This window comes from Palaemon carinicauda, chromosome 38 (assembly GCF_036898095.1).
Source record: "Palaemon carinicauda isolate YSFRI2023 chromosome 38, ASM3689809v2, whole genome shotgun sequence".
Taxonomy (NCBI): Eukaryota; Metazoa; Arthropoda; class Malacostraca; order Decapoda; family Palaemonidae; genus Palaemon; species Palaemon carinicauda.
In genome coordinates, this window is record NC_090762.1 from 4,675,111 (window position 1) to 4,698,407 (window position 23,297).

The window sequence follows — 23,297 nt, forward strand, 5'->3', positions numbered from 1 at the left end:
GCCAGGTCTCGGTCACCAGTAGTTTCTGGTTGCGACGTGATTAACATCTCGCTGCGCTCTCTTATCCCGTGCGACCCTTTGTGTCCCCACGCTGTCCCCACGTGTTCAACCCTCACCTTAGATTCCTTTATCCACCTCTTTCACCTGTGTCCCTGTGTTGCTTGGTGCTTTAGTGTTCGATTATGGAGCATCCTCGTCGTTGCCCTGGGCCTATGGCCGGTAAATCTTGTGGAGCGTTCCTCTCTAAGCCGGAGGTTGATCCCCACACCTTGTGTTCTTCGTGTAGGGGCAGTGTGTGTTCCCCCTCAGCCACGTGTCCGAGTGCGAGTCTTGGCCCGAGATCCAATGGGCTCTCTACGGGACCAAGAAAAAGAAGGCATCCCAGAGATCACCCAAGAAGGCGAGCATCTCCTCTCCTTTAGCGTCGCCTGATGCTCCATCGGAGAAAGGTTCCCTGCCGCCTTCCTCTACCCAGAGTAGGGGACGAAGTAAGTCCATTGCGGGGTATAAGATGACCAGTTACCTGACCTCATCTTGGATAGCAATTCAGTAAACAGTCTTGATTCAATCATTGTTACTCATAAGAGAATTTTAAATTCAGGTTGTGCATTTCATGATTATCATTTTCAATTATGACTACACGGTTTAAAGTTTCATCAAACTGTTCAATAAGTTTTAACTAACTCGATCATTTGCCTTGTACAAGATTAATGTTATCTATTTTGTTATAGAATATAATGCCATATTTGAAGTTCATTCCTTACACTAATAAACAAAATTGTTAATGCAGTGTCAAATAATTTACTCGTGGATCTTGTGAGTAAGAATATCTGAAGTGTTACTGGGATGATTTGCAAAGGAGTTAATTTTAATGTTTCATAAATTTGTTTGAGGAGCCATGAACTTATTTCTTGCTTACAGTATCTATGAGTAAAGATGTATTTAATATTTATTTTAAAATCTGTGACAATTATGAATTAGATCAAAAGCAACATTTATACTAACACTCCAAGCTTTCTGTTTGCTACAAGCTAAGTAGTTGGATTTTGTTATTTTGGGAGTGCAACACTGTTGATACGTGGTTTATTTGTTTTAGATCTAATTGTAGTACTTTAATTTTGCTTGTTATATTATTTATATTTGTATAATATCGTGGATAATGACATGCCTTTATCTTTGGACAACACAAGTTGATATCTTCTGATAGTGAGTGATAAGATTCACAAGCTCTTACTTCCATTTGTTAAACTTCAAAAGTCCTGTGCATCATGTCTAGAAAGCGTATGTACGGGCCAACCCCAGGAATAAAGGCAAGGAATTGTTATATGTATTTCTTATTATCTACTTGTAATTTTGTTGTGTTAGTACACAACTGTATAGGCCACAGGTATCAGAATGTACTGTATAGGGTACAGTAATTTATAAATGACAAGGTTTATAGTACAATATGTATACAGTATATGTACGTTCAGTATGTTACGTATTTAAATCCGACTTACGATGAAAAAACATTTCCAACACAGAGTATGATCAGATCCCCTGTTATAACTAACAAACAAACAAACACACACTTTTTTTCCACTGATTTACAGTAACAAGAGGAGGGATAATGCCAACTTCAAAACTGAAAAGTTTACTTCCTAATGCTGCAACTATGGCTTCCTTCCACTTACACCACTAGAGTGCTCTATTCCTTTGTTTAAGAACATGTATTTGTTGAAGCAAACAAACTATTAAAATTTTTAAATTTTACAGGTGTTTAAACTTGGCCTCAACAAAAAGGACAGATGTTTGGATTATATGAGTTTTTTCTCCTGTTTGGTAAACAGTGGTTCAAATGTCTTGTACAAGCTTTCGTTATTCAAGACTTTTTATGTGGGGTGATGAAAATAATCTTATTTGTGTGCTGTCATGAATATTTTGTCCAAGTCATTAGATAGAATTTATAGTGTTCATATAGGTAATTCCCCATCTCTACCAAGCAAGAAGCTACCTAAATTTAAGGTATTTGCCTGCCTATAACTTACTGTGTACCAAGATTTATATGCAGCTCCTAGTCCTCGGCACAAGAGCAAACCCAGAAAGCAAGTAGATTTCATAAAACAAATGATGTGAAATAAAAGTGGCAAGATTTTCCCATTTCATTCAAACATTTATCAGAACACTGGCACAGTAAAAAAATTTAGCTAAGCAGGTATTAATCTAAAACTCCATGGTACTTGGACTATGCAGCTTAACGCATGTATTGTAACAGGACACAAAGAATAATAATGGTCTCTGATCAGTCTTCATGAGGAGAATCCAAGGGGTGTGCTGACACAAGGAGCCCTCTTTCCCACAATCCACTAGCTATGGCCATCTGAAAAGAAATATAAACATTAGGAAACTTGCATATAATTTTTTGGAAAACTGTAACATTTCTTTGCAGTTGATTGAATTTTTATTTCACAATAAAAATGGTAAAAATAAAGTGTCTTCTGTGCTTCTGGTAAGCTGAAAACTGAAGAACTTCAAATGTTGTCATTGGTTATGATGGAGAGATCATAGTACTGTACTTGGTATTATTCATGGGATGTCGTCCTTTTTCTTTTTTCTCTTGTGATTTTACTATAGAAACAAATCTACCAACAAATACAAGAAAAAGATCCTAATTTTTCTTGCAAATTTTAAATGGCTTTCTTCAGTGTGGTTGGTTCTTTACATACCCTACACAATTTTATATTGAAAATACTAGCAACTGAATAAGAACTGACATTACACCTCAAGCATTTGTAACTAGGTCTGCAAATTTATATGAAACTTACCTGATGTTCATAATGGTTCTCTAGAATTTTACCCAGAAGCTTTTCAGCTAAGATAGTAATTAACTTGATAAGCTCTTGTCATCTTCAGCTTCTATTGTTCTAAGAAGGCCAGAGAGTCTTAGGGCCAAAGCATAAATTCTAGCCTGCCATGCGCAGTTTTGAACCCTAGCCAAACTGCAATAGTTTTGCCTAGAGGTTCTCGTGCACCAGTGATAAAAAACCTACAATAACTGACGAGTTGGCGGGACCATCCTCGTTAGTTAACCTACGGTTTCTTTGGAAATGAGGATTCCAGACCCCTCTCTGTTCACTGATACGTCACTTGAAGATTGGAGTGCAGCTCTAGATTTTCTAAATTACCACGGATGTGGATGACGACGACAATAAAATACACTCGTGGTAATTGTCTTATTTTTCGGCTAAGGATCTCATGACTAAGACTTTTCCAGTAGGGGGATTTTTTTCTTGTAAGTGTCGTTAATGAACTACAACTTCTTTCTTTTATATCTTATCTCTCTTGCCTAGATTCTGAGCTAAGAATGAATTCAAGGTGAGAGGTTTGCCTCAATTTATTCATATTTCCTCTTTAGGATAGGAAGCTAAGTATTGTGTTCCATAATAGGTTTCTTTGTCCTGTGAGAGCTGTTAAGTACTATTTGGAGAGGACTGCGGACCTTTGAAGAAATGTTCCTAATTTGGTAAGTGGAGTTAGGATTTCTAAACGTCCTCTGTCCAAAATGGCTGCCCTTGACAAAAGTACTGGACTGGGTGGTGAGCCTAAGGTACAAGTTTACTGTATTATTTTAAGACTATATTTCATCATTTCCTATCTCTTTCCTTCAGTCTCTTATCTTCATCTGTGTGAGAGTCAGCAATATGAACATGGGGGAAGATTCAGGGAGATAAACAATTTTGATAAAAAAACTTATTTCTATACTCTCCTGATGTTCATATACATGCCCTCCCTCCTCCACCGACTAGTGACATCAAGAGGCGAGGTTAGTTTTGACTTAAAGACAACGTATGTACGTTGGTAACCACGCGAAAGTTATCAAATCCTAGAGTGACGTTTTGACAAAAAAAAGCATGTATAGAATACAATGCCAATGTTGCTGTCAAAACCTACATTGACTTGATACTGTACAAGAGGCCTAAACCTATGGGAAAGAAAGAAAACATGAAAGTTTTAGTTTTGAGGTAATCGCTGATCTGAGCCGAGCTTTGAAAGAGAGAATCAATCAGAACATCAAGTGACTTTAGATATAAGAAATATAAAAATTTCATTTTTCAATGAGAACCATAAGAGAAAATGAAACAAGTGATCTTTGTTTAACGTGCACATATAAAGAAAAAGTTTATGAAGTTTAGAATTACTTTTATAAAAATATGCCTATTACTCAGATCACAGATCACTCAGTTCAGTAATCATCCTCTTGGTTTTTATTATAACTTGAAAGAAAATTGAAGTTAGCATATGTGGAGAATATAGAAAAGAGAACACTAATTCAAAGCATAGTAAGAATTAACATGTATACTAAAGGGGAACATATAATTGTAAAGATGACAAATTTGGAAGTAATTTGTATTTTTCCTAATGAAGCTTCAGTGAAGCTTAAAGATGAGCAATAAGACTTTTAGTAAGGGTTACCCATCCATCCGCTAGTTAGCGGGGGTGGAGGTAGTTTGCTACCCCGCTCACTCACACCTGCGTTGAGTAACCACTTTTCCTTGGAGGTAGGACTTCTAGGGGGATAGGTGCTGGCGAGCCAATTTGTATAAATAGCTACAGGTTTGTATAATTAGGAAAGATGCAAAATACTTCCAAATTTGTCATTTGTGCCATCACTAATACAAACCAATGCTATTTGTAGGGGATGACTTACCCTTTAGGAGGGTGGAAGTGAGCATCAATCTCACTTGTCAGTATTTAACCCAGGTTTTTTCCATACGAGCCCGCTAAATACCGTGCTGCGGTCTACGCAAGCTGTGTGCTTGTGATACGACACCGTGACTGGTCCAGGTAAGAGTTCTCAGAGTCATCGGACTCTTCCGAGGGTACCATGGACATTACCCAATCCTTCGTCGCCAGGAGGTATGGGGACGTAACGAGTATATTTATCTATACCAGGTTACACATGGGAAATGTTTCTACCAGCAGACAGCGGAGGTCAGCTTTGCAGAGTACCGTAGATGCTGTTACCCCACAGGGTGGAAGATGAAAAAAAAAAGGAAGCCAGTTATTCTGTCATTCATCCCAGACTTAACCCTAGTTACACTCTCCCCTCCCCCATCTGCTACTTGTCCATCAAGGAGCCTGAGGTCTGGAATGGATTCTCTGGGGAGGATCTCTCTTGTGGACAAGAGCAATGGCCACCCGCAGGAGACTTTTCCTTGGAGAAGGAGAAAGTCTGGAAGACTCATGTCATCAATAGCCTGCCAGCGAGGAGGCAGAGAATTGACTTGTCTTTGGTGGCTAGGATCCTCTGCAGGGGAAGCATTCAGAGAGGCAGGAAGGTGTCGAGAAAGTTTCAATTAAGAAGTCTCTGGGGGAGGGTCTCGCCAGCGAACGAGAGGAAATATAAAAAGAAAAGAAAAACTCCCTCGGGAGGACAATCTTACCCGGACATGAGAAAGGTGTCTCCAGAGAGATCAGAAACATAATAAGGACTGCACACTCCCTTTGCAGACTACCATCGTCGGTCAAAGGAGTGCTGCTTCGTAAAAACTATAGAAAAAAAAAATACAATTAATTAATTAACTGATAAAAACAGAGTTATTACTGTAAACTAATTACTGAAGAAAAAACATTTGGGAGAACAGCCTACCCCCATAACGGGAAAGTTGTTCCCAAGCAGAGGATCTGCCGGTCGCCCATGTAACGAGAGAGAGCGGTGTTGTCAGCAAGGAAGAGCATAACCGAAGTCACGCTCTGGGTAGGACGCAGGCAGTCTTCCTCTGAACTTGCATGGAGTGAGCGACGTAAACATCTGACTGGAGAAGAAGTATTCACACGAGGACAACTCCCCTGTGGCAGAGGCTGGGTCACTGCACTCGTAGAAGCGTGGGGAGTCCACCAGCCTAAGGGTTCTCCAGCGTCAAAGGAGTAAGGATTGTGAGAGAAGGTTCTCTGCCCCCGAGAACATGCCGCAATATGCTGTCACACAAACAGTAACATTCAGTGTAATGAAAAGAAAGCTTTAATATATATAAAAACATTACATGAATGTTTTCATATATGAAAAAAAAAAAAAAAGTCTATATTAGTAAAACAAGTCAAATGGCTGGTTATCCTTTGGGAGGAGAGAGACAGGTGAGAGCCAAAAATAAAGGGGTTACTTAGCCCAGGTGTGCGAGTGAGCGGGGTAGCAAACTAACCCCCCCCGTAGCTACTGGATGGTTAACCTTCGGTAAAAGGCTTATGGCTCATCTTTCAGCTTCGCCAAAAGTAATATCCCCTGTAAATAGCATTGGTTTGTATTAGTGATGGAACAATATGACATTTAGTGAACATGATAAAACCCAGTAACTTTCTTCTTGGTAAGATGCATCCTGACAGATTACATACCTTTTCTTCTTCAGTCGCTAAAGGCAGACTTTCAATTGCAATATAGGATGGATAGGTATGAATTAAAGCCTCAACAGCAGGAGCAACTTCAGGGGTTATTTCCAAAAACTGCGGCTCCTCTTTGTGATACTCTCTACTATTTTCCAAACAATGGTAGATATGCACTTTATCTGCTTCTTCTGCCACAAGTCTGAAATAAAATTATTTTCATGTTATTTCCTAGCAAATATATTTTAATACTCAACTACAATCAACATCTGATAGATCTTGCTCCAGCAATTTCTAATTGAATATTTAATTTACTCTCTAATCCATTTACATAAATTCACAGTAATACACACGCTAAAATCCTAATGATATAAATTTGATTATATATCAGTTAATTCATCAATGTTCTTTTCATATTGGTTTAATGAACAGGTGGCCATACACAACATAAAAACGTTGTCTAATAATCCTCTACACATGTCGTCTGTTAGCTGTCTAGCAGCCTTGTTTCTTTTGGACACACTCTTGTTTTCATAAAAAAAACCTGCTGGCTCCTGCAAATGCATAGGGTAAGGCTCTTGTCTCGCCACCAGGTAACACCGCTTCTGCTCTTGAAGCTGGTGCGAGCAGATGTCCTGGTTACCTCTACCAGCTTTGGAATCTTGATTCAACTAGGAATGAAGATTCACAGTGGGGGGACTAGATTATTGTCGTAGACCAGATCAACCATACTTCGACTTCAGACCGACCTTCCCATTGCACTTCATGCATTTGATAGCCATTTTTTGTATATTAAGTGTAGGGGAGCAGACTGTAACCTGACTGATGTATGTGACAAACGTAGAGATTGGTCTCTCAGTGACAGGCCAGTATATGTTGACCCTATGACTGCCTTGGCTAAGTAAAGGAAAGTGTGGTTCAGTGGAACTAGTAGACTCAAGATTGGTATCAGATAATCAAGACCTAAAGTCTGTTGCATCTTAACTGGCAACTGGAGCCAAAAAACGATGTGGAAACTTGTCGCTGATTGGCTGTTGGTTCAGGCATCCTCTCATCCCGCTGACCAACGACGAAGCAAAACATTGCATTTGTCTGTGGTACATGATGTTCATTTTTGCTTTATACCTCACTTAGTTTGCGTAATATCTACCTGGTTCTTTGGTCACATACAGATTATAAGTAGATGATGAGTATTACCTTTAGAAAAAATTTCCATATCTTAAAAGAATATACATAAAAATGTTATTTTTATTAATAAAATAAATTTTTGAATATACTTACCCGATAATCATGTAGCTGTCAACTCCGTTGCCCGACAGAATTCTATGGAGGGATACGCCAGCTATCACAATACTAGAAGGGGGTGTACTTACCAGCGCCACCTGTGGCCAGGTACTCAATCATTTGTTGTTGACACCTCCTCAATTATTCCTCGGTCCACTGGTTCTCTCTGGGGAGGAAAGGGAGGGTCGATTAAATCATGATTATCGGGTAAGTATATTCAAAAATTTATTTTATTAATAAAAATAACATTTTTCAATATTAAACTTACCCGATAATCATGTAGCTGATTCACACCCAGGGAGGTGGGTGAAAACCAGTGTACATGATTAAAGGATAGCTAAGTATCCCATATTTCATATAACAGTTATCTCAAATAACAATGAAATAATAAGTACCTGGTAAGGAAGTCGAATAGAACCGTTACTCTGCCTTTTATTTAAAGTTCGTCTTCCTTACTGAGCGCAGCGTTCCTCTTGGAGGCTGAATCAACCCAAAGGTGCCAAAGTACAAGGGGTTGCAACCCTACTAAAGGACCTCTACCAAACCTTTAACCCAGGCGCTTCTCAAGAATGAACAGACCACCCGCCAAATCCAAGGATGCGGAAGGCTTCTTAGCCTACCGTAACAACCATAAAAACAACAATAAAAGTATTCAAGAGAAAGGTTAAAAAGGTTATGGGATTAAGGGAATGTAGTGGCTGAGCCCTCACCTACTACTGCACTCGCTGCTACGAATGGTCCCAGGGTGTAGCAGTTCTCGTAAAGAGACTGGACATCTTTCAGATAAAATGATGCAAACACTGACTTGCTCCTCCAATAGGTTGCATCCATAATGCTCTGCAGAGAACGGTTTTTATTAAAGGCCAACGAAGTAGCTACAGCTCTTACTTCGTGGGTCCTTACCTTCAGCAATGCAAGGTCTTCCTCCTTTAAGTGAGAATGTGCTTCTCTGATCAGAAGCCTTATATAGTACGAAAGCCCATTCTTGGACATGGGTCTCGAGGGTTTCTTGATGGCACACCATAAGGCTTCTGACTGTCCTCGAATAGGTTTAGACCTCTTCAGATAATATTTGAGAGCTCTGACAGGGCAAAGAACTCTCTCTAGTTCGTTACCTACCATGTTGGAGAGGCTAGGTATTTCGAACGATCTAGGCCAAGGACGTGAAGGAAGCTCGTTCTTTGCTAGGAATCCAAGCTGAAAAGAACATGTAGCTGATTCGGTTGTGAAACCAATGTTCTTGCTGAAGGCATGAACCTCACTGACTCTCTTAGCTGTTGCAAGGCAAACGAGAAAAGCAGTCTTGAGGGTAAGATCCTTGAAGGAAGCTGACTGGAGAGGTTCGAACCTAGATGTCATAAGGAACCTTAAGACTACGTCTAGATTCCAGCCTGGAGTGGAAAGACGACGTTCTTTAGACGTCTCAAAAGACTTGAGAATGTCTTGAAGGTCCTTGTTGGAAGACAGGTCCAAACCCCTGTGGCGGAGAACTGAGGCCAACATGCTCCTATACCCTTTAATCGTAGGTGTTGAAAGGGATCTCTCATTCCTAAGATGAAGAAGGAAGTCAGCTATTTGGATCACAGAGGTATTGGTGGAGGATATTGAATTGGCTCTACACCAGCTTCGGAAGACCTCCCACTTAGACTGGTAGACTCTACGAGTGGAAATTCTTCTAGCTCTGGCAATCGCACTGGCTGCCTCCTTCGAAAAGCCTCTAGCTCTTGCGAATCTTTCGACAGTCTGAAGGCAGTCAGTCGAAGAGCGTGGAGGTTTGGGTGCAACCTGTCTACGTGTGGTTGACGTAGAAGGTCCACTCTTAGAGGTAGAGTCCTGGGGAAGTCGACTAGCCATTGAAGTACCTCTGTGTACCATTCTCTTGCAGGCCAAAGGGGAGCAACCAGCGTCAGCCGTGTCCCTTCGTGCGAGACGAATTTCTGCAGAACTTTGTTTATAATCTTGAACGGAGGGAATGCGTACAGGTCGAGATGGGACCAGTTCAGAAGAAAAGCATCCACATGAACCGCTGCAGGGTCTGGAACAGGGGAACAATAAAGCGGAAGTCTCTTGGTGATGGAGGTGGCAAACAGATCTATGGTAGGTTGACCCCACAAGGTCCAAAGTCTGTTGCACACACTCTTGTGGAGGGTCCATTCCGTGGGAATGACCTGATTCCTTCTGCTGAGGCGATCCGCTGAAACATTCATATCGCCCTGGATGAACCTCGTGACCAGTGTGAGGTTTAGACCTCTTGACCAAATGAGGAGGTCCCTTGCGATCTCGTAAAGGCTCCTCGAATGGGTCCCTCCTTGCTTGGAGATGTAAGCCAAGGCTGTGGTGTTGTCTGAATTCACCTCCACCACTTTGCCTAGCAGGAGGGACTTGAAGTTCAACAGGGCAAGATGAACTGCTAACAGTTCCTTGCAGTTGATGTGGAGTAATCCTTGTTCCTTGTTCCATACTCCTGAGCATTCCCGTCCGTCCAAGGTCGCACCCCAGCCCGAGTCCGATGCATCCGAGAAGAGATGAAGATGGGGGGTCTGGATGGCCAATGATAGACCCTCCTTGAGAAGGAGATTGTGCTTCCACCACCGGAGAGTGGTCTTCATCTCTTGGTTGATAGGGATAGAGACTGCTTCTAGAGTCGAGCCCTTGTCCCAATGAGCTGCAAGATGGAATTGAAGAGGGCGGAGGTGGAGTCTCCCTAGCTCGACAAACAGGGCCAGTGATGAGAGGGTCCCTGTGAGACTCATCCACTGTCTCACTGAGCAATTGCTCCTCTTCAGCATGCTCATGATGCACTCTAGGGCTTGGTTTATCCTGGGGGCCGATGGAAAAGCCCGAAAATCCCGACTCTGAATCTCCATTACCAGGTACACAATGGATTGGGAGGGAATGAGTTGAGATTTCTCTATATTGACTAATAGACCTAGGTCTCTGATTAGATCTAAAGTCCAAGAGAGGTTCTCCAGACAACGACGACTCGTGGAGGCTCTCAACAGCCAGTCGTCTAGGTAGAGGGAGGCTCTGATGTTCGATAAGTGCAGGAATTTCGCTACATTCCTCATCAGATGAGTAAAGACCATAGGAGCTGTGCTTAGGCCAAAACACAGGGCTTGGAACTGATAGACAACCTTTCCGAAAACGAATCTCAGGAAAGGTTGGGAGTCTGGATGAATGGGAACGTGAAAGTATGCATCTTTCAAGTCCAACGAGACCATCCAGTCCTCCTGTCTGACCGCTGCTAAGACCGACTTGGTCGTCTCCATTGTGAACGTCTGCTTGGTGACATACTCGTTGAGAGAGCTGACGTCCAGCACCGGTCTCCAACCTCCTGTCTTCTTGGCCACAAGAAAGAGACGGTTGTAGAAGCCCGGGGATTGATGGTTCCGGACTATAACCACTGCCTTCTTCTGCACAAGTAGCGACACCTCCTGTTGCAATGCTAGCCTCTTGTCCTCTTCTTTGTAGTTGGGAGAGAGGTTGATGGGCGATGTGGTCAGAGGCGGTTTGAGGCAGAATGGAATCCTGTAACCGTACCTCAGCCAACTGACAGACTGTGCGTCTGCACCTCTCTTCTCCCAGGCTCGCCAGAAGATCTTGAGTCTGGCTCCTACTGTTGTCTGGAGAATCTGAGAGTCAGTTCTTTCCCTTAGATGTCCTGGGTCCTTTCCTAGACTTGCCCCTGTGAGAGTCTGGACGGGAGCTTCCTCGGCTGGGGGCTCTACCACGAAAGGGCGGTATGAACCTCGTAGCCGGGGTATCAGCCACTGGGGAGCGATAAGTCTTGGGGACAGAGGTGGTAACCTTAGACTTACGAGCCGATGAGGCTACAAGATCGTGCGTGTCCTTCTGTATCAGGGCAGCCGACAAGTCCTTAACTAGCTCCTCGGGAAAGAGGAACTTTGAGAGTGGAGCAAAAAGGAGTTGTGACCGTTGGCACGGTGTAATGCTGGCGGAGAGGAAGGTACATAGTTGTTCCCTTTTCTTCAATACCCCTGATACAAATAACGACGCTAGCTCACCCGATCCATCTCTGATGGCCTTATCCATGCAGGACATTATTAGCATGGCAGAATCTTTGTCCGCAGGAGAGGTTTTCTTGCTGAGGGCTCCCAGGCACCAGTCGAGAAAGTTGAACATTTCGAAAGCTCTGAACAACCCTTTCAGAAGATGATCCAGGTCTGAGAAGGTCCAACAAACCTTCGAGCGTCTCATCGCAGTCCTCCTAGGCGAGTCCACCAGACTTGAGAAGTCAGCCTGGGCAGAGGCAGGTACTCCCAAGCCTGGTGCTTCCCCTGTTGCATACCAAACGCAACCTCTCGAAGCGAGCTTCGTTGGAGGGAACATGAAGGAAGTCTTGCCAAGGTGTTGTTTAGACTGAAGCCACTCCCCTAAGATCCTTAAAGCCCTCTTGGAGGATCTAGCTAGGACAAGCTTAGTATAGTTGGACTTAGCTTGTTGAACGCCCAGCGAAAACTCAGATGGAGGAGAGCGGGGAATAGCAGAGACGAAGTGGTCTGGGTAAATCTCCCTGAGTAGAGCCAAGACCTTTCGAAAATCAATAGACAATGGAGAAAGCTTAGACTCCTCCACGTCTGATGAGGGATCAAGGTCTGCCTCCTCATCATCCGACACTTCATCAGCAGAGGGTAGCGAAGCGATAGGACCAGAATGCTGAACCGCAGAGTCAGAACGGGTAGGAACAATAACAGAGGTTTCCTCATCTTGAGGGAAAACCTGAGGCTCAGACTGCATAGGCTGAACAACAGACGAAGCAGAAGGCAGGCGCATGGGTGAAGGAGGTTGACTCCTAGCAAGAGTTGAACCCAAGGATTGCACAAGCTGAGCGGAGGACGGAGGCGGAGTAGTCCGTTCCTGTTCCTGTGAGATGAGAGGAGCATGAAGAGGTTGAGGCTGCGCAGAACAAGGTAAAGTTCTCGCAAGCTGAGGCTCCTGAGGCGCAAGTCCAGGGTGTAGAGGAGCTTGCCTAGAGGAGGGTTGAGCTCGCTGCAGCGATGGTTGAGCAGACAGACTCACGGAGGGGAGAGGTTGTTGTACCCCAACCGAGAGTTGCACCACTGGTGGAGCAGCAAGGGGAGGAGGAGGAAGAGTGGAATAACTCTCCTGATCCCAAAGCAAGGGTTGCCTTAAAGAAGGCTGAGGCTGAACAACACTGGGAACAGCAAACTCCGAAAGTGGCTCAACATCGTACGCCTGGCAGATGGTGCTGCGACCAGGCGGAGCAGGTGCAGGCTGGGCGAGCACAGGCGGAGCGAGAACAGGTGGAGGGAGTGTAGGCGGAGGAGGAGGTGCAACACTCTCAGCCCGACACTCACGCATCAAGTCCGAAAGCTGAGCTTGCATGGACTGAAGCAGGGTCCACTTGGGGTCGGCAGAAACGATAACAGACTGAGGTAAAGTCACAGTCGGGGTCTGTATAGGCAGAACCTTACTCCTCTTGGGCGGAGTACAGTCGACCGATGACTGAGGCGAGTCGGAGCTGAGCCAATGACTACAACCTGGCTGAGCACTCGCTGACTGAACTCTACGTTTAAGCGGTCTCGAGACCTGAGACCAACGTTTCTTCCCTGCATGAAGATCAGCGGACGAGAAGACGGGCTCAATCGTCTGCAGGTGGGAGTGACGGTCTAAGGAAGACACGCCCGCAACCACCGAGGATAATTCTGTGCGCCTAACAAGGCCTGTCGAACCCTTAAGCCCTTCGACATTGCTTCTCCCCTGGGCATGGGAGCTTGCAAGAGGTCCCGGACTGGGAGGACGACTGGCTCGCACAGAAAAATCCTCACGCACCACACTGGCACCACTAGCACTTGGCACTGCACAGACACTAGCACTCGTCACAGCACTGGCACTATTTCCACCCACTGCACTCTTGACCTTCAGTTCTTTAACCTCGGCCATCAGAGACTTATGGTCACTTACCACTGATTCTACTTTATCTCCTAAAGCCTGAATAGCACGCAAAACAGTTGACATATCAGGCGGAGGGCACACAGTAGGTTCGGGGGTAGCCACTACAGGGGTAGGAAAAGGTAGGGGATCATGAGGTGAGGAAAACATAGAAGAGTGAGAAGAACTTCTCCTAACTCTACCTCTCTCTAACTTAGATGAATATTTTAAAAGACGGACAAAATCCAATTCCGAAAGTCCGGCGCACTCCTCACATCGATTTTCTAATAGACAGGGCCTGTCCCTACAGTCAGAACAAGCGGTGTGAGGATCTACCGAGGCCTTCGGAATACGCCTATTGCAAGACCTACATCGTCTATGGGAGGGAGCTTGCGAAACGTCAGACATCTTGTTTCAAAGAGTTAGTCAAAAGGGTGATCCAAAAACAAGCCAAAAATTCATTAACCGTTAATCAGTATTTATATAAAAGCTATCTAGCTAATATAAAAAGGATTCCAGTATGCGACAGCCGTTAATCTAAGAGAATACTTCACCAAATATCCATGAATAAACTCGAAGACCATAAGCGTATCCCAGAACGTCTAGCTGGAAGCACGACAGAGGAATAATTGAGGAGGTGTCAACAACAAATGATTGAGTACCTGGCCACAGGTGGCGCTGGTAAGTACACCCCCTTCTAGTATTGTGATAGCTGGCGTATCCCTCCATAGAATTCTGTCGGGCAACGGAGTTGACAGCTACATGATTATCGGGTAAGTTTAATATTGAAAAATAAGAGTTGATGTGACACAAATGCTGAAAAGATTTTATATAAACTTTTTTTATATGCTGTTTTTATCCTACAAATAGGTGGATTTTGCAGAAAAAATCCTCTTGAATGTCATGAACCTAAAAAAACAATGCAAGGAAGGAAAATAAAGGTGAAATACTTGCCCTTGTATTGCGATATTGTCATAATCTAAGTGAGGTATAAAGGAAAAATGAACATCATGTACCGTGGACAAATGCAATGTTTTGCTTCGTCGTTGGCCAGCGGGAGGGGAACATGCCTGAACCAACATCTTACACCCGTTCTCTCCCTCACCACTTCGTTCCTAACCCTATCTACTCGAGATACACCAGCCATACTCCTCAGACACTTCATCTCAAACACATTCAATTTCTGTCTCTCCATCACTTTCATTCCCCACAACTCCGATCCATACATCACAGTTGGTACAATCACTTTCTCATATAGAACTCTCTTTACATTCATGCCCAACCCTCTATTTTTTACTACTCCCTTAACTGCCCCCAACACTTTGCAACCTTCATTCACTCTCTGACGTACATCTGCTTCCACTCCACCATTTGCTGCAACAACAGACCCCAAGTACTTAAACTGATCCACCTCCTCAAGTAACTCTCCATTCAACATGACATTCAACCTTGCACCACCTTCCCTTCTCGTACATCTCATAACCTTACTCTTACCCACATTAACTCTCAACTTCCTTCTCTCACACACCCTTCCAAATTCTGTCACTAGTCGGTCAAGCTTCTCTTCTGTGTCTGCTACCAGTACAGTATCATCCACAAACAACAACTGATTTACCTCCCATTCATGATCATTCTCGCCTACCAGTTTTAATCCTCGTCCAAGCACTCGAGCATTCACCTCTCTCACCACTCCATCAACATACAAGTTAAACAACCACGGCGACATCACACATCCCTGTCTCAGCCCCACTCTCACCGGAAACCAATCGCTCACTTCATTTCCTATTCTAACACATGCTTTACTACCTTTGTAGAAACTTTTCACTGCTTGCAACAACCTTCCACCAACTCCATATAACCTCATCACATTCCACATTGCTTCCCTATCAACTCTATCATATGCTTTCTCCAGATCCATAAACGCAACATACACCTCCTTACCTTTTGCTAAATATTTCTCGCATATCTGCCTAACTGTAAAAATCTGATTCATACAACCCCTACCTCTTCTAAAACCACCCTGTACTTCCAAGATGGCATTCTCTGTTTTATCCTTAATCCTATTTATCAGTACTCTACCATACACTTTTCCAACTACACTCAACAAACTAATACCTCTTGAATTACAACACTCATGCACATCTCCCTTACCCTTATATAGTGGTACAATACATGCACAGACCCAATCTACTGGTACCATTGACAACACAAAACACACATTAAACAATCTCACCAACCATTCAAGTACAGTCACACCCCCTTCCTTCAACATCTCAGCTTTCACACCATCCATACCAGATGCTTTTCCTACTCTCGTTTCATCTAGTGCTCTCCTCACTTCCTCTATTGTAATCTCTCTCTCATTCTCATCTCCCATCACTGGCACCTCAACATCTGGAACAGCAATTATATCTGCCTCCCTATCATCCTCAACATTCAGCAAACTTTCAAAATATTCCGCCCACCTTTTCCTTGCCTCCTCTCCTTTTAACAACCTTCCATTTCCATCTTTCACTGTCTCTTCAATTCTTGCGCCGGCCTTCCTTACTCTCTTCACTTCTTTCCAAAACTTCTTCTTATTCTCTTCATATGACTGACCCAGTCCCTGACCCCACCTCAGGTCAGCTGCCCTCTTTGCCTCACGTACCTTGCGCTTTACTTCCACCTTTTTCTCTCTATATTTTTCATACTTCTCTATACTATTACTCTGCAGCCATTCTTCAAAAGCCCTCTTTTTCTCTTCCACTTTTACCTTCACTCCTTCATTCCACCATTCACTGCCCTTCCTCATGCTGCCTCCAACAACCTTCTTGCCACATACATCACTTGCAATCCCAACAAAATTTTCTTTTGCTAACTTCCACTCCTCCTCTAAATTACCTGTTTCTCTTACTCTCACCTCGTCATATGCCATTTTCAACCTTTCCTGATATTTACTTTTTACCCCCGGTTTTATTAGCTCTTCAACCCTCACTAGCTCCCTTTTACATCCACCTACTCTATTCCCCCACTCTTTTGCTACAACTAATTTTCCTTCCACCAAAAAATGATCAGACATACCGTTAGCCATACCCCTAAACATGTGCACGTCTTTCAATCTTCCAAACATTCTTTTAGTTATCAACACATAATCCATTAATGCCCTTTCTACTACTCTTCCATTTGCCACTCTTACCCATGTATACTTATTTTTATCTTTCTTTTTAAAAAAGCTAGCACTTATTACCATCTCTTGTTCAACACACATATCTACCAGTCTCTCACCACTCTCATTTTCACCTGGTACGCCATACTTCCCAATGACACCTTCTACCTCTCCAGCGCCCACTCTAGCATTTAAGTCACCCATAACAACTACATAATTCCTTCTACCCAGTCCTTCTACACACCTAGTTAATTCATTCCAGAACTCATTCCGCTCTTCTTCACTTTTCTCACTACCTGGCCCATACGCACTGACAAACGCCCAACATTCCCTACCCAACCTAACCCTTACCCACATTAACCTAGATGATATCTCCTTCCATTCCACTACTTTACCTGTCATCCATTCACTCAGCAATAAAATCATAATGTACCTTATACAATTTCCTCTGATGAGACGAATGAGTGTATCTGGTAGTAACTCTACGCGATTAATAGCCGTTTTTGTCTTGGGACACCATCTCTCCCCTCCTCCATAAGCACTACATTGTTTGTCCTCTGAAATTGAAAAAGAACTGCAATACAATCCATGAACATCAAAAAATAAGAAAAGTTCATCAATACGACAACATACATACCACTAGAGGTAAGGGAAGAGAAAATACTCTTGGGTAAAAACAAATATTTATAACTACAAAACAAAAGAATCACTTTAACTTACTGGCTATTTATTGGACAAAATAAATGAAAACCTTAGTGAGGTTTTCCTAACACAAGATGGTCCAGACTTCTACAAGCAGCTAATATTTCCATGCACTAGATGTATGTAGTCATGCATCACCTTAAATTGTTATTTGGTTCCAGGAGTAAAGTAACCCTACAAAAAACACTTAGATACTATATCAACCCTTACAAGCAATCTCATAATATTGCTAACTTATAGGAATATGCTAATGTGCCTGCCTTTCATTCCAACAAGCGAGTTGTCCCATTTATTTATAGATCCTGCCTTTTGCTCATTGATGTGAGTTCTTCATTCTTAGGTCAGTAAAAAACTTGTGGCAACCTGATGTCCAATAATAGCCAGCTTATAGCATAAACAATTCACTGTATCTTTGAAATCATGATGACAAGTATTAGTTATGAATTTAACACATGGATACCCTACTACATGCTGTACACTGATGACAAATAGTCATACATTCAATACAAAGGTATACTAACATATACACATTTCATTATACTGCCAAGAAGAAGTACTGTCAATAAAAGCTTGACATCTGAATGACATAATAAATATGACTATTATTTATACCACCATTTTTATGCATTTTAACCAATTTATACACTTTTACCTGTATTTCAATATTTCATTTGTGGTATCATAGTCTTTTATTGCTTTATTTTATGGATTTAGTCTAACAATTTGGCATATGCAAAAATTATCCTTTTTCTTTATAGATATAATTGTACTCGGTAAAAAAAATTAAACATTTCTAACTAACCTGGTGTTAGATATGGAGGCAAGCAATCGTGGATAAAGGAAGCTCCTCGCTGATCAACGCAAGCGTCAAAAGGTGCATTTTCCATCATACGCATTACTAAATCACAGACCTGAAAATATGTGACATGAACATCAATTCTTGAGTCATTTCCAATGTTACTGATGTCATAAAATCTTTATAAAGAATCTTTTTAATTTTCGGCTCTGATGATTATAATGAGAGAATAATAAAAATCTGGATCCAAAATCCGTTTGCTTTTTCTTCTATAAACAAGAATGGCTACTACCATACTCATTTTAAACCATGATATTTAGATCCCTGAAAATAATGGTGAACATCAAAAGTTATTTGTGATGGATAATGACAACAATAACGCTGCTGAATCCAAATTTTTACAGTGTTGCATATAAAATACCTGTACATAGATTAAAGGAAAGTCCATGTTATACAGGAATAAGTTAAAAATTGGTTAATTCAAGAAACTACAGTATATCACAAACTGTGAATCCATCTGTATAAAAAAATCAAGGTAAGATGTTCTCTTAGAATTAACTACTAGTTCTATATCTCATCAAATCATTTTGTGTTATGTCATTTTGAAGTTCATTGTTTTAGTTTGGAAGAGAAATTCATCTTATTTCTTTTTCCAAATTTTGTTATACTTATTAGCTCTAATATGTATAAATTTAATAAAAAGGTAGTTAAAAAGTTGAACAGTAGAACAATATATAGTATTAACAATGATAAGAGGTTGCTTTGGGTTTAGAGGGTGTCTAGGGAGTTGTGAATTATTTGATTGTTAAGATGACAGTCTTGGAACCAATAAACAACTAACATTTTATGACTGTATAAATAACCGGGTAACTATGGATCACTTTCAATATAATCTACAGGAACAATCTTCAACTCCATAGTTTGAAAACATCCACCTTCTGAAACACACTTGAGATTTGTCGACCTTTTGTTTTCTCAAGAATTCTTGCATTTGAGGATGCTGAGGAATTGCTACTTGATAAGCCATAGTAACTCCTCAAATGAATCATGGTTTTATAAATTTGCAATTTGTTATTAACTCCCAAGACTTTTAAAGGCAATAAAAATCAGAATATATAATGGAATATAAATTCACATGAAAACCCTAAAAACTTTGTTGACCAATATGCCAGAAAACAAACCATATTTTTCTGTACCTTTTTCTTAAAACCTTCTCTTTCTTCTGGATGACGGTCCATATGGACAATTCCCATGTAATCAAGGTACTGTCTGGGAATTCCTCGTCTAAATTCAACATCTTCAGACATTGCCAAATTCAAAGCCTGTGGCAGCAGCTGTAAGGAAATATGAAAATAAAATAAATCACAAAAACTTCATTAAAGATAATCAATATATCAATAAACTCCATAAGCTTTGCTATTACACAAGCAGGTAGAATAATTATTAAATTTTCAAGATTGATAGTAATGGACTGTAATACAAAGAAACTATATCTTAATGACATGGCAAAGTCATAACATCAGTGATAGACAAGTATGTGGTGTGAGTGATGCACTTGCTGATAGCACTTTATCAAAGGTTGCTTACATTGTCTTCATTAGTGCTTTACCTCTGCAAACTCTTTCATAACAATGATGATAATGATACAATATCCTCACAAACCATTTCCTTAACACAAAACTTTGATAATACAAACCATTGTATTATTAAAACTATTTTACCCATTCATATCTGTTAGCATACATACATACATATACCAAAGGCACTTCCCCCAATTTTGGGGGGTAGCCGACACCAACAAGAAACAAAACAAAAAAGGGGACCTCTACTCTCTACGTTCCTCCAGCCTAACCAGGGACTCCGCCGAGTTCAGCTGGTACTGCTAGGGTGCCACAGCCCAACCTCCCACATTTCCACCACAGATGAAGCTTCATACTGCTGAGTCCCCTACTGCTGCTACCTCCGCGGTCATCTAAGGCACCGGAGGAAGCAGCAGGGCCTACTGGAACTGCGTCACAATCGCTCGCCATTCATTCCTATTTCTAGCACGCTCTCTTGCCTCTCTCACATCTATCCTCCTATCACCCAGAGCTTTCTTCACACCATCCATCCACCCAAACCTTGGCCTTCCTCTTGTACTTCTCCCATCAACTCTTGCATTCATCACCTTCTTTAGCAGACAGCCATTCTCCATTCTCTCAACATGGCCAAACCACCTCAACACATTCATATCCACTCTAGCCGCTAACTCATTTCTTACACCCGTTCTCACCCTCACCACTTCGTTCCTGACCCTATCTACTCGAGATACACCAGCCATACTCCTCAGACACTTCATCTCAAACACATTCAATTTCTGTCTCTCCATCACTTTCATTCCCCACAACTCCGATCCATACATCACAGTTGGTACAATCACTTTCTCATATAGAACTCTCTTTACATTCATGCCCAACCCTCTATTTTTTACTACTCCCTTAACTGCCCCCAACACTTTGCAACCTTCATTGACTCTCTGACGTACATCTGCTTCCACTCCACCATTTGCTGCAACAACAGACCCCAAGTACTTAAACTGATCCACCTCCTCAAGTAACTCTCCATTCAACATGACATTCAACCTTGCACCACCTTCCCTTCTCGTACATCTCATAACCTTACTCTTACTCACATTAACTCTCAACTTCCTTCTCTCACATACCCTTCCAAATTCTGTCACTAGTCGGTCAAGCTTCTCTTCTGTGTCTGCTACCAGTACAGTATCATTCGCAAACAACAACTGATTTACCTCCCATTCATGATCATTCTCGTCTACCAGTTTTAATCCTCGTCCAAGCACTCGAGCATTCACCTCTCTCACCACTCCATCAACATACAAGTTAAACAACCACGGCGTCATCACACATCCCTGTCTCAGCCCCACTCTCACCGGAAACCAATCGCTCACTTCACTTCCTATTCTAACACATGCTTTACTACCTTTGTAGAAACTTTTCACTGCTTGCAACAACCTTCCACCAACTCCATATAACCTCATCACATTCCACATTGCTTCCCTATCAACTCTATCATATGCTTTCTCCAGATCCATAAACGCAACATACACCTCCTTACCTTTTGCTAAATATTTCTCGCATATCTGCCTAACTGTAAAAATCTGATTCATACAACCCCTACCTCTTCTAAAACCACCCTGTACTTCCAAGATTGCATTCTCTGTTTTATCCTTAATCCTATTAATCAGTACTCTACCATACACTTTTCCAACTACACTCAACAAACTAATACCTCTTGAATTACAACAATCATGCACATCTCCCTTACCCTTATATAGTGGTACAATACATGCACAGACCCAATCTATTGGTACCATTGACAACACAAAACACATTAAACAATCTCACCAACCATTCAATTACAGTCACACCCCCTTCCTTCAACATCTCAGCTTTCACACCATCCATACCAGATGCTTTTCCTACTCTCGTTTCATCTAGTGCTCTCCTCACTTCTTCTATTGTAATCTCTCTCTCATTCTCATCTCCCATCACTGGCACCTCAACACCTGGAACAGCAATTATATCTGTCTCCCTATCATCCTCAACATTCAGCAAACTTTCAAAATATTCCGCCCACCTTTTCCTTGCCTCCTCTCCTTTTAACAACCTTCCATTTCCATCTTTCACTGTCTCTTCAATTCTTGCGCCGGCCTTTCTTACTCTCTTCACGTCTTTCCAAAACTTCTTCTTATTCTCTTCATACGACTGACCCAGTCCCTGACCCCACCTCAGGTCAGCTGCCCTCTTTGCCTCACGTACCTTGCGCTTTACTTCCACCTTTTTCTCTCTATATTTTTCATACTTCTCTATACTATTACTCTGCAGCCATTCTTCAAAAGCCCTCTTTTTCTCTTCCACTTTTACCTTCACTCCTTCATTCCACCATTCACTGCCCTTCCTCATGCTGCCTCCAACAACCTTCTTGCCACATACATCACTTGCAATCCCAACAAAATTTTCTTTTGCTAACTTCCACTCCTCCTCTAAATTACCATTTTCTCTTACTCTCACCTCGTCATATGCCATTTTCAACCTTTCCTGATATTTACTTTTTACCCCAGGTTTTATTAGCTCTTCAACCCTCACTAGCTCCCTTTTACATCCACCTACTCTATTCCCCCACTCTTTTGCTACAACCAATTTTCCTTCCACCAAAAAATGATCAGACATACCGTTAGCCATACCCCTAAACACGTGCACGTCTTTCAATCTTCCAAACATTCTTTTAGTTATCAACACATAATCCATTAATGCCCTTTCTACTACTCTTCCATTTGCCACTCTTACCCATGTATACTTATTTTTATCTTTCTTTTTAAAAAAGCTAGCACTTATTACCATCTCTTGTTCAACACACATATCTACCAGTCTCTCACCACTCTCATTTTCACCTGGTACGCCATACTTCCCAATGACATCTTCTACCTCTCCAGCGCCCACTCTAGCATTTAAGTCACCCATAACAACTACATAATTCCTTCTACCCAGTCCTTCTACACACCTAGTTAGTAGACCCACCTATAATTACAGAACGACTCGTAATTCTGATTAACTACCAGGTTTAAACAGCCCCATTCTCTTTAAGGACCCTGCTTTCTCAGAGGAACAGAGATAAAATAATTCCATTTTACTCGACTAACAAATTCAACAAAGAAAATGGGTCCCAGATGTACATACCCGAGCCAACAAAATACCACATATCACTACAATTCATAAATGTAAGAACAATGGAAATTATTTTCACTTGACTATTCCACATCCTGTGCATTCTTAATTCTTTATTACCTGTACTGATAAATATCAAATGTTTAAAGTGCTTTGCATTTTCTTAATTAAACAAACAAGATTTCAGCAAAGCTTACCTAAGATGTTAAAATTTATAATGAGGTGTTGGTAGTTACTGGTAGGTGGTAGGGAACTATATCCCCTTGTCAGCATATTGAATATCCACTTTTGACCTTTATCTAGGACTTGCAGGATGGTTGAGGCAAGAAATGTAACTTAAAGGATAGAGGTTTGCATAGTTTTGAAAAATGCATAG

At 41.8% G+C, this 23,297-nt stretch overlaps 1 protein-coding gene across 1 annotated transcript in view; it reads right to left on the minus strand.

Moving 5' to 3' along the window:
• Positions 1-2,129: 2,129 nt before the first annotated feature.
• NO66 (Bifunctional lysine-specific demethylase and histidyl-hydroxylase NO66) overlaps positions 2,130-23,297 on the minus strand; it is an 82,497-nt gene continuing 61,329 nt past the window's right edge. Inside the window, exons 9-13 of the mRNA XM_068361841.1 lie at positions 19,394-19,531; positions 18,204-18,312; positions 17,133-17,256; positions 6,370-6,559; positions 2,130-2,359 (exon numbers count right to left, since the gene is read on the minus strand). Of these exons, the coding sequence (XP_068217942.1) occupies positions 2,282-2,359; positions 6,370-6,559; positions 17,133-17,256; positions 18,204-18,312; positions 19,394-19,531 (639 nt within the window). The 3' untranslated portion in view covers positions 2,130-2,281. The remainder of the gene's footprint in view (positions 2,360-6,369; positions 6,560-17,132; positions 17,257-18,203; positions 18,313-19,393; positions 19,532-23,297) is intronic.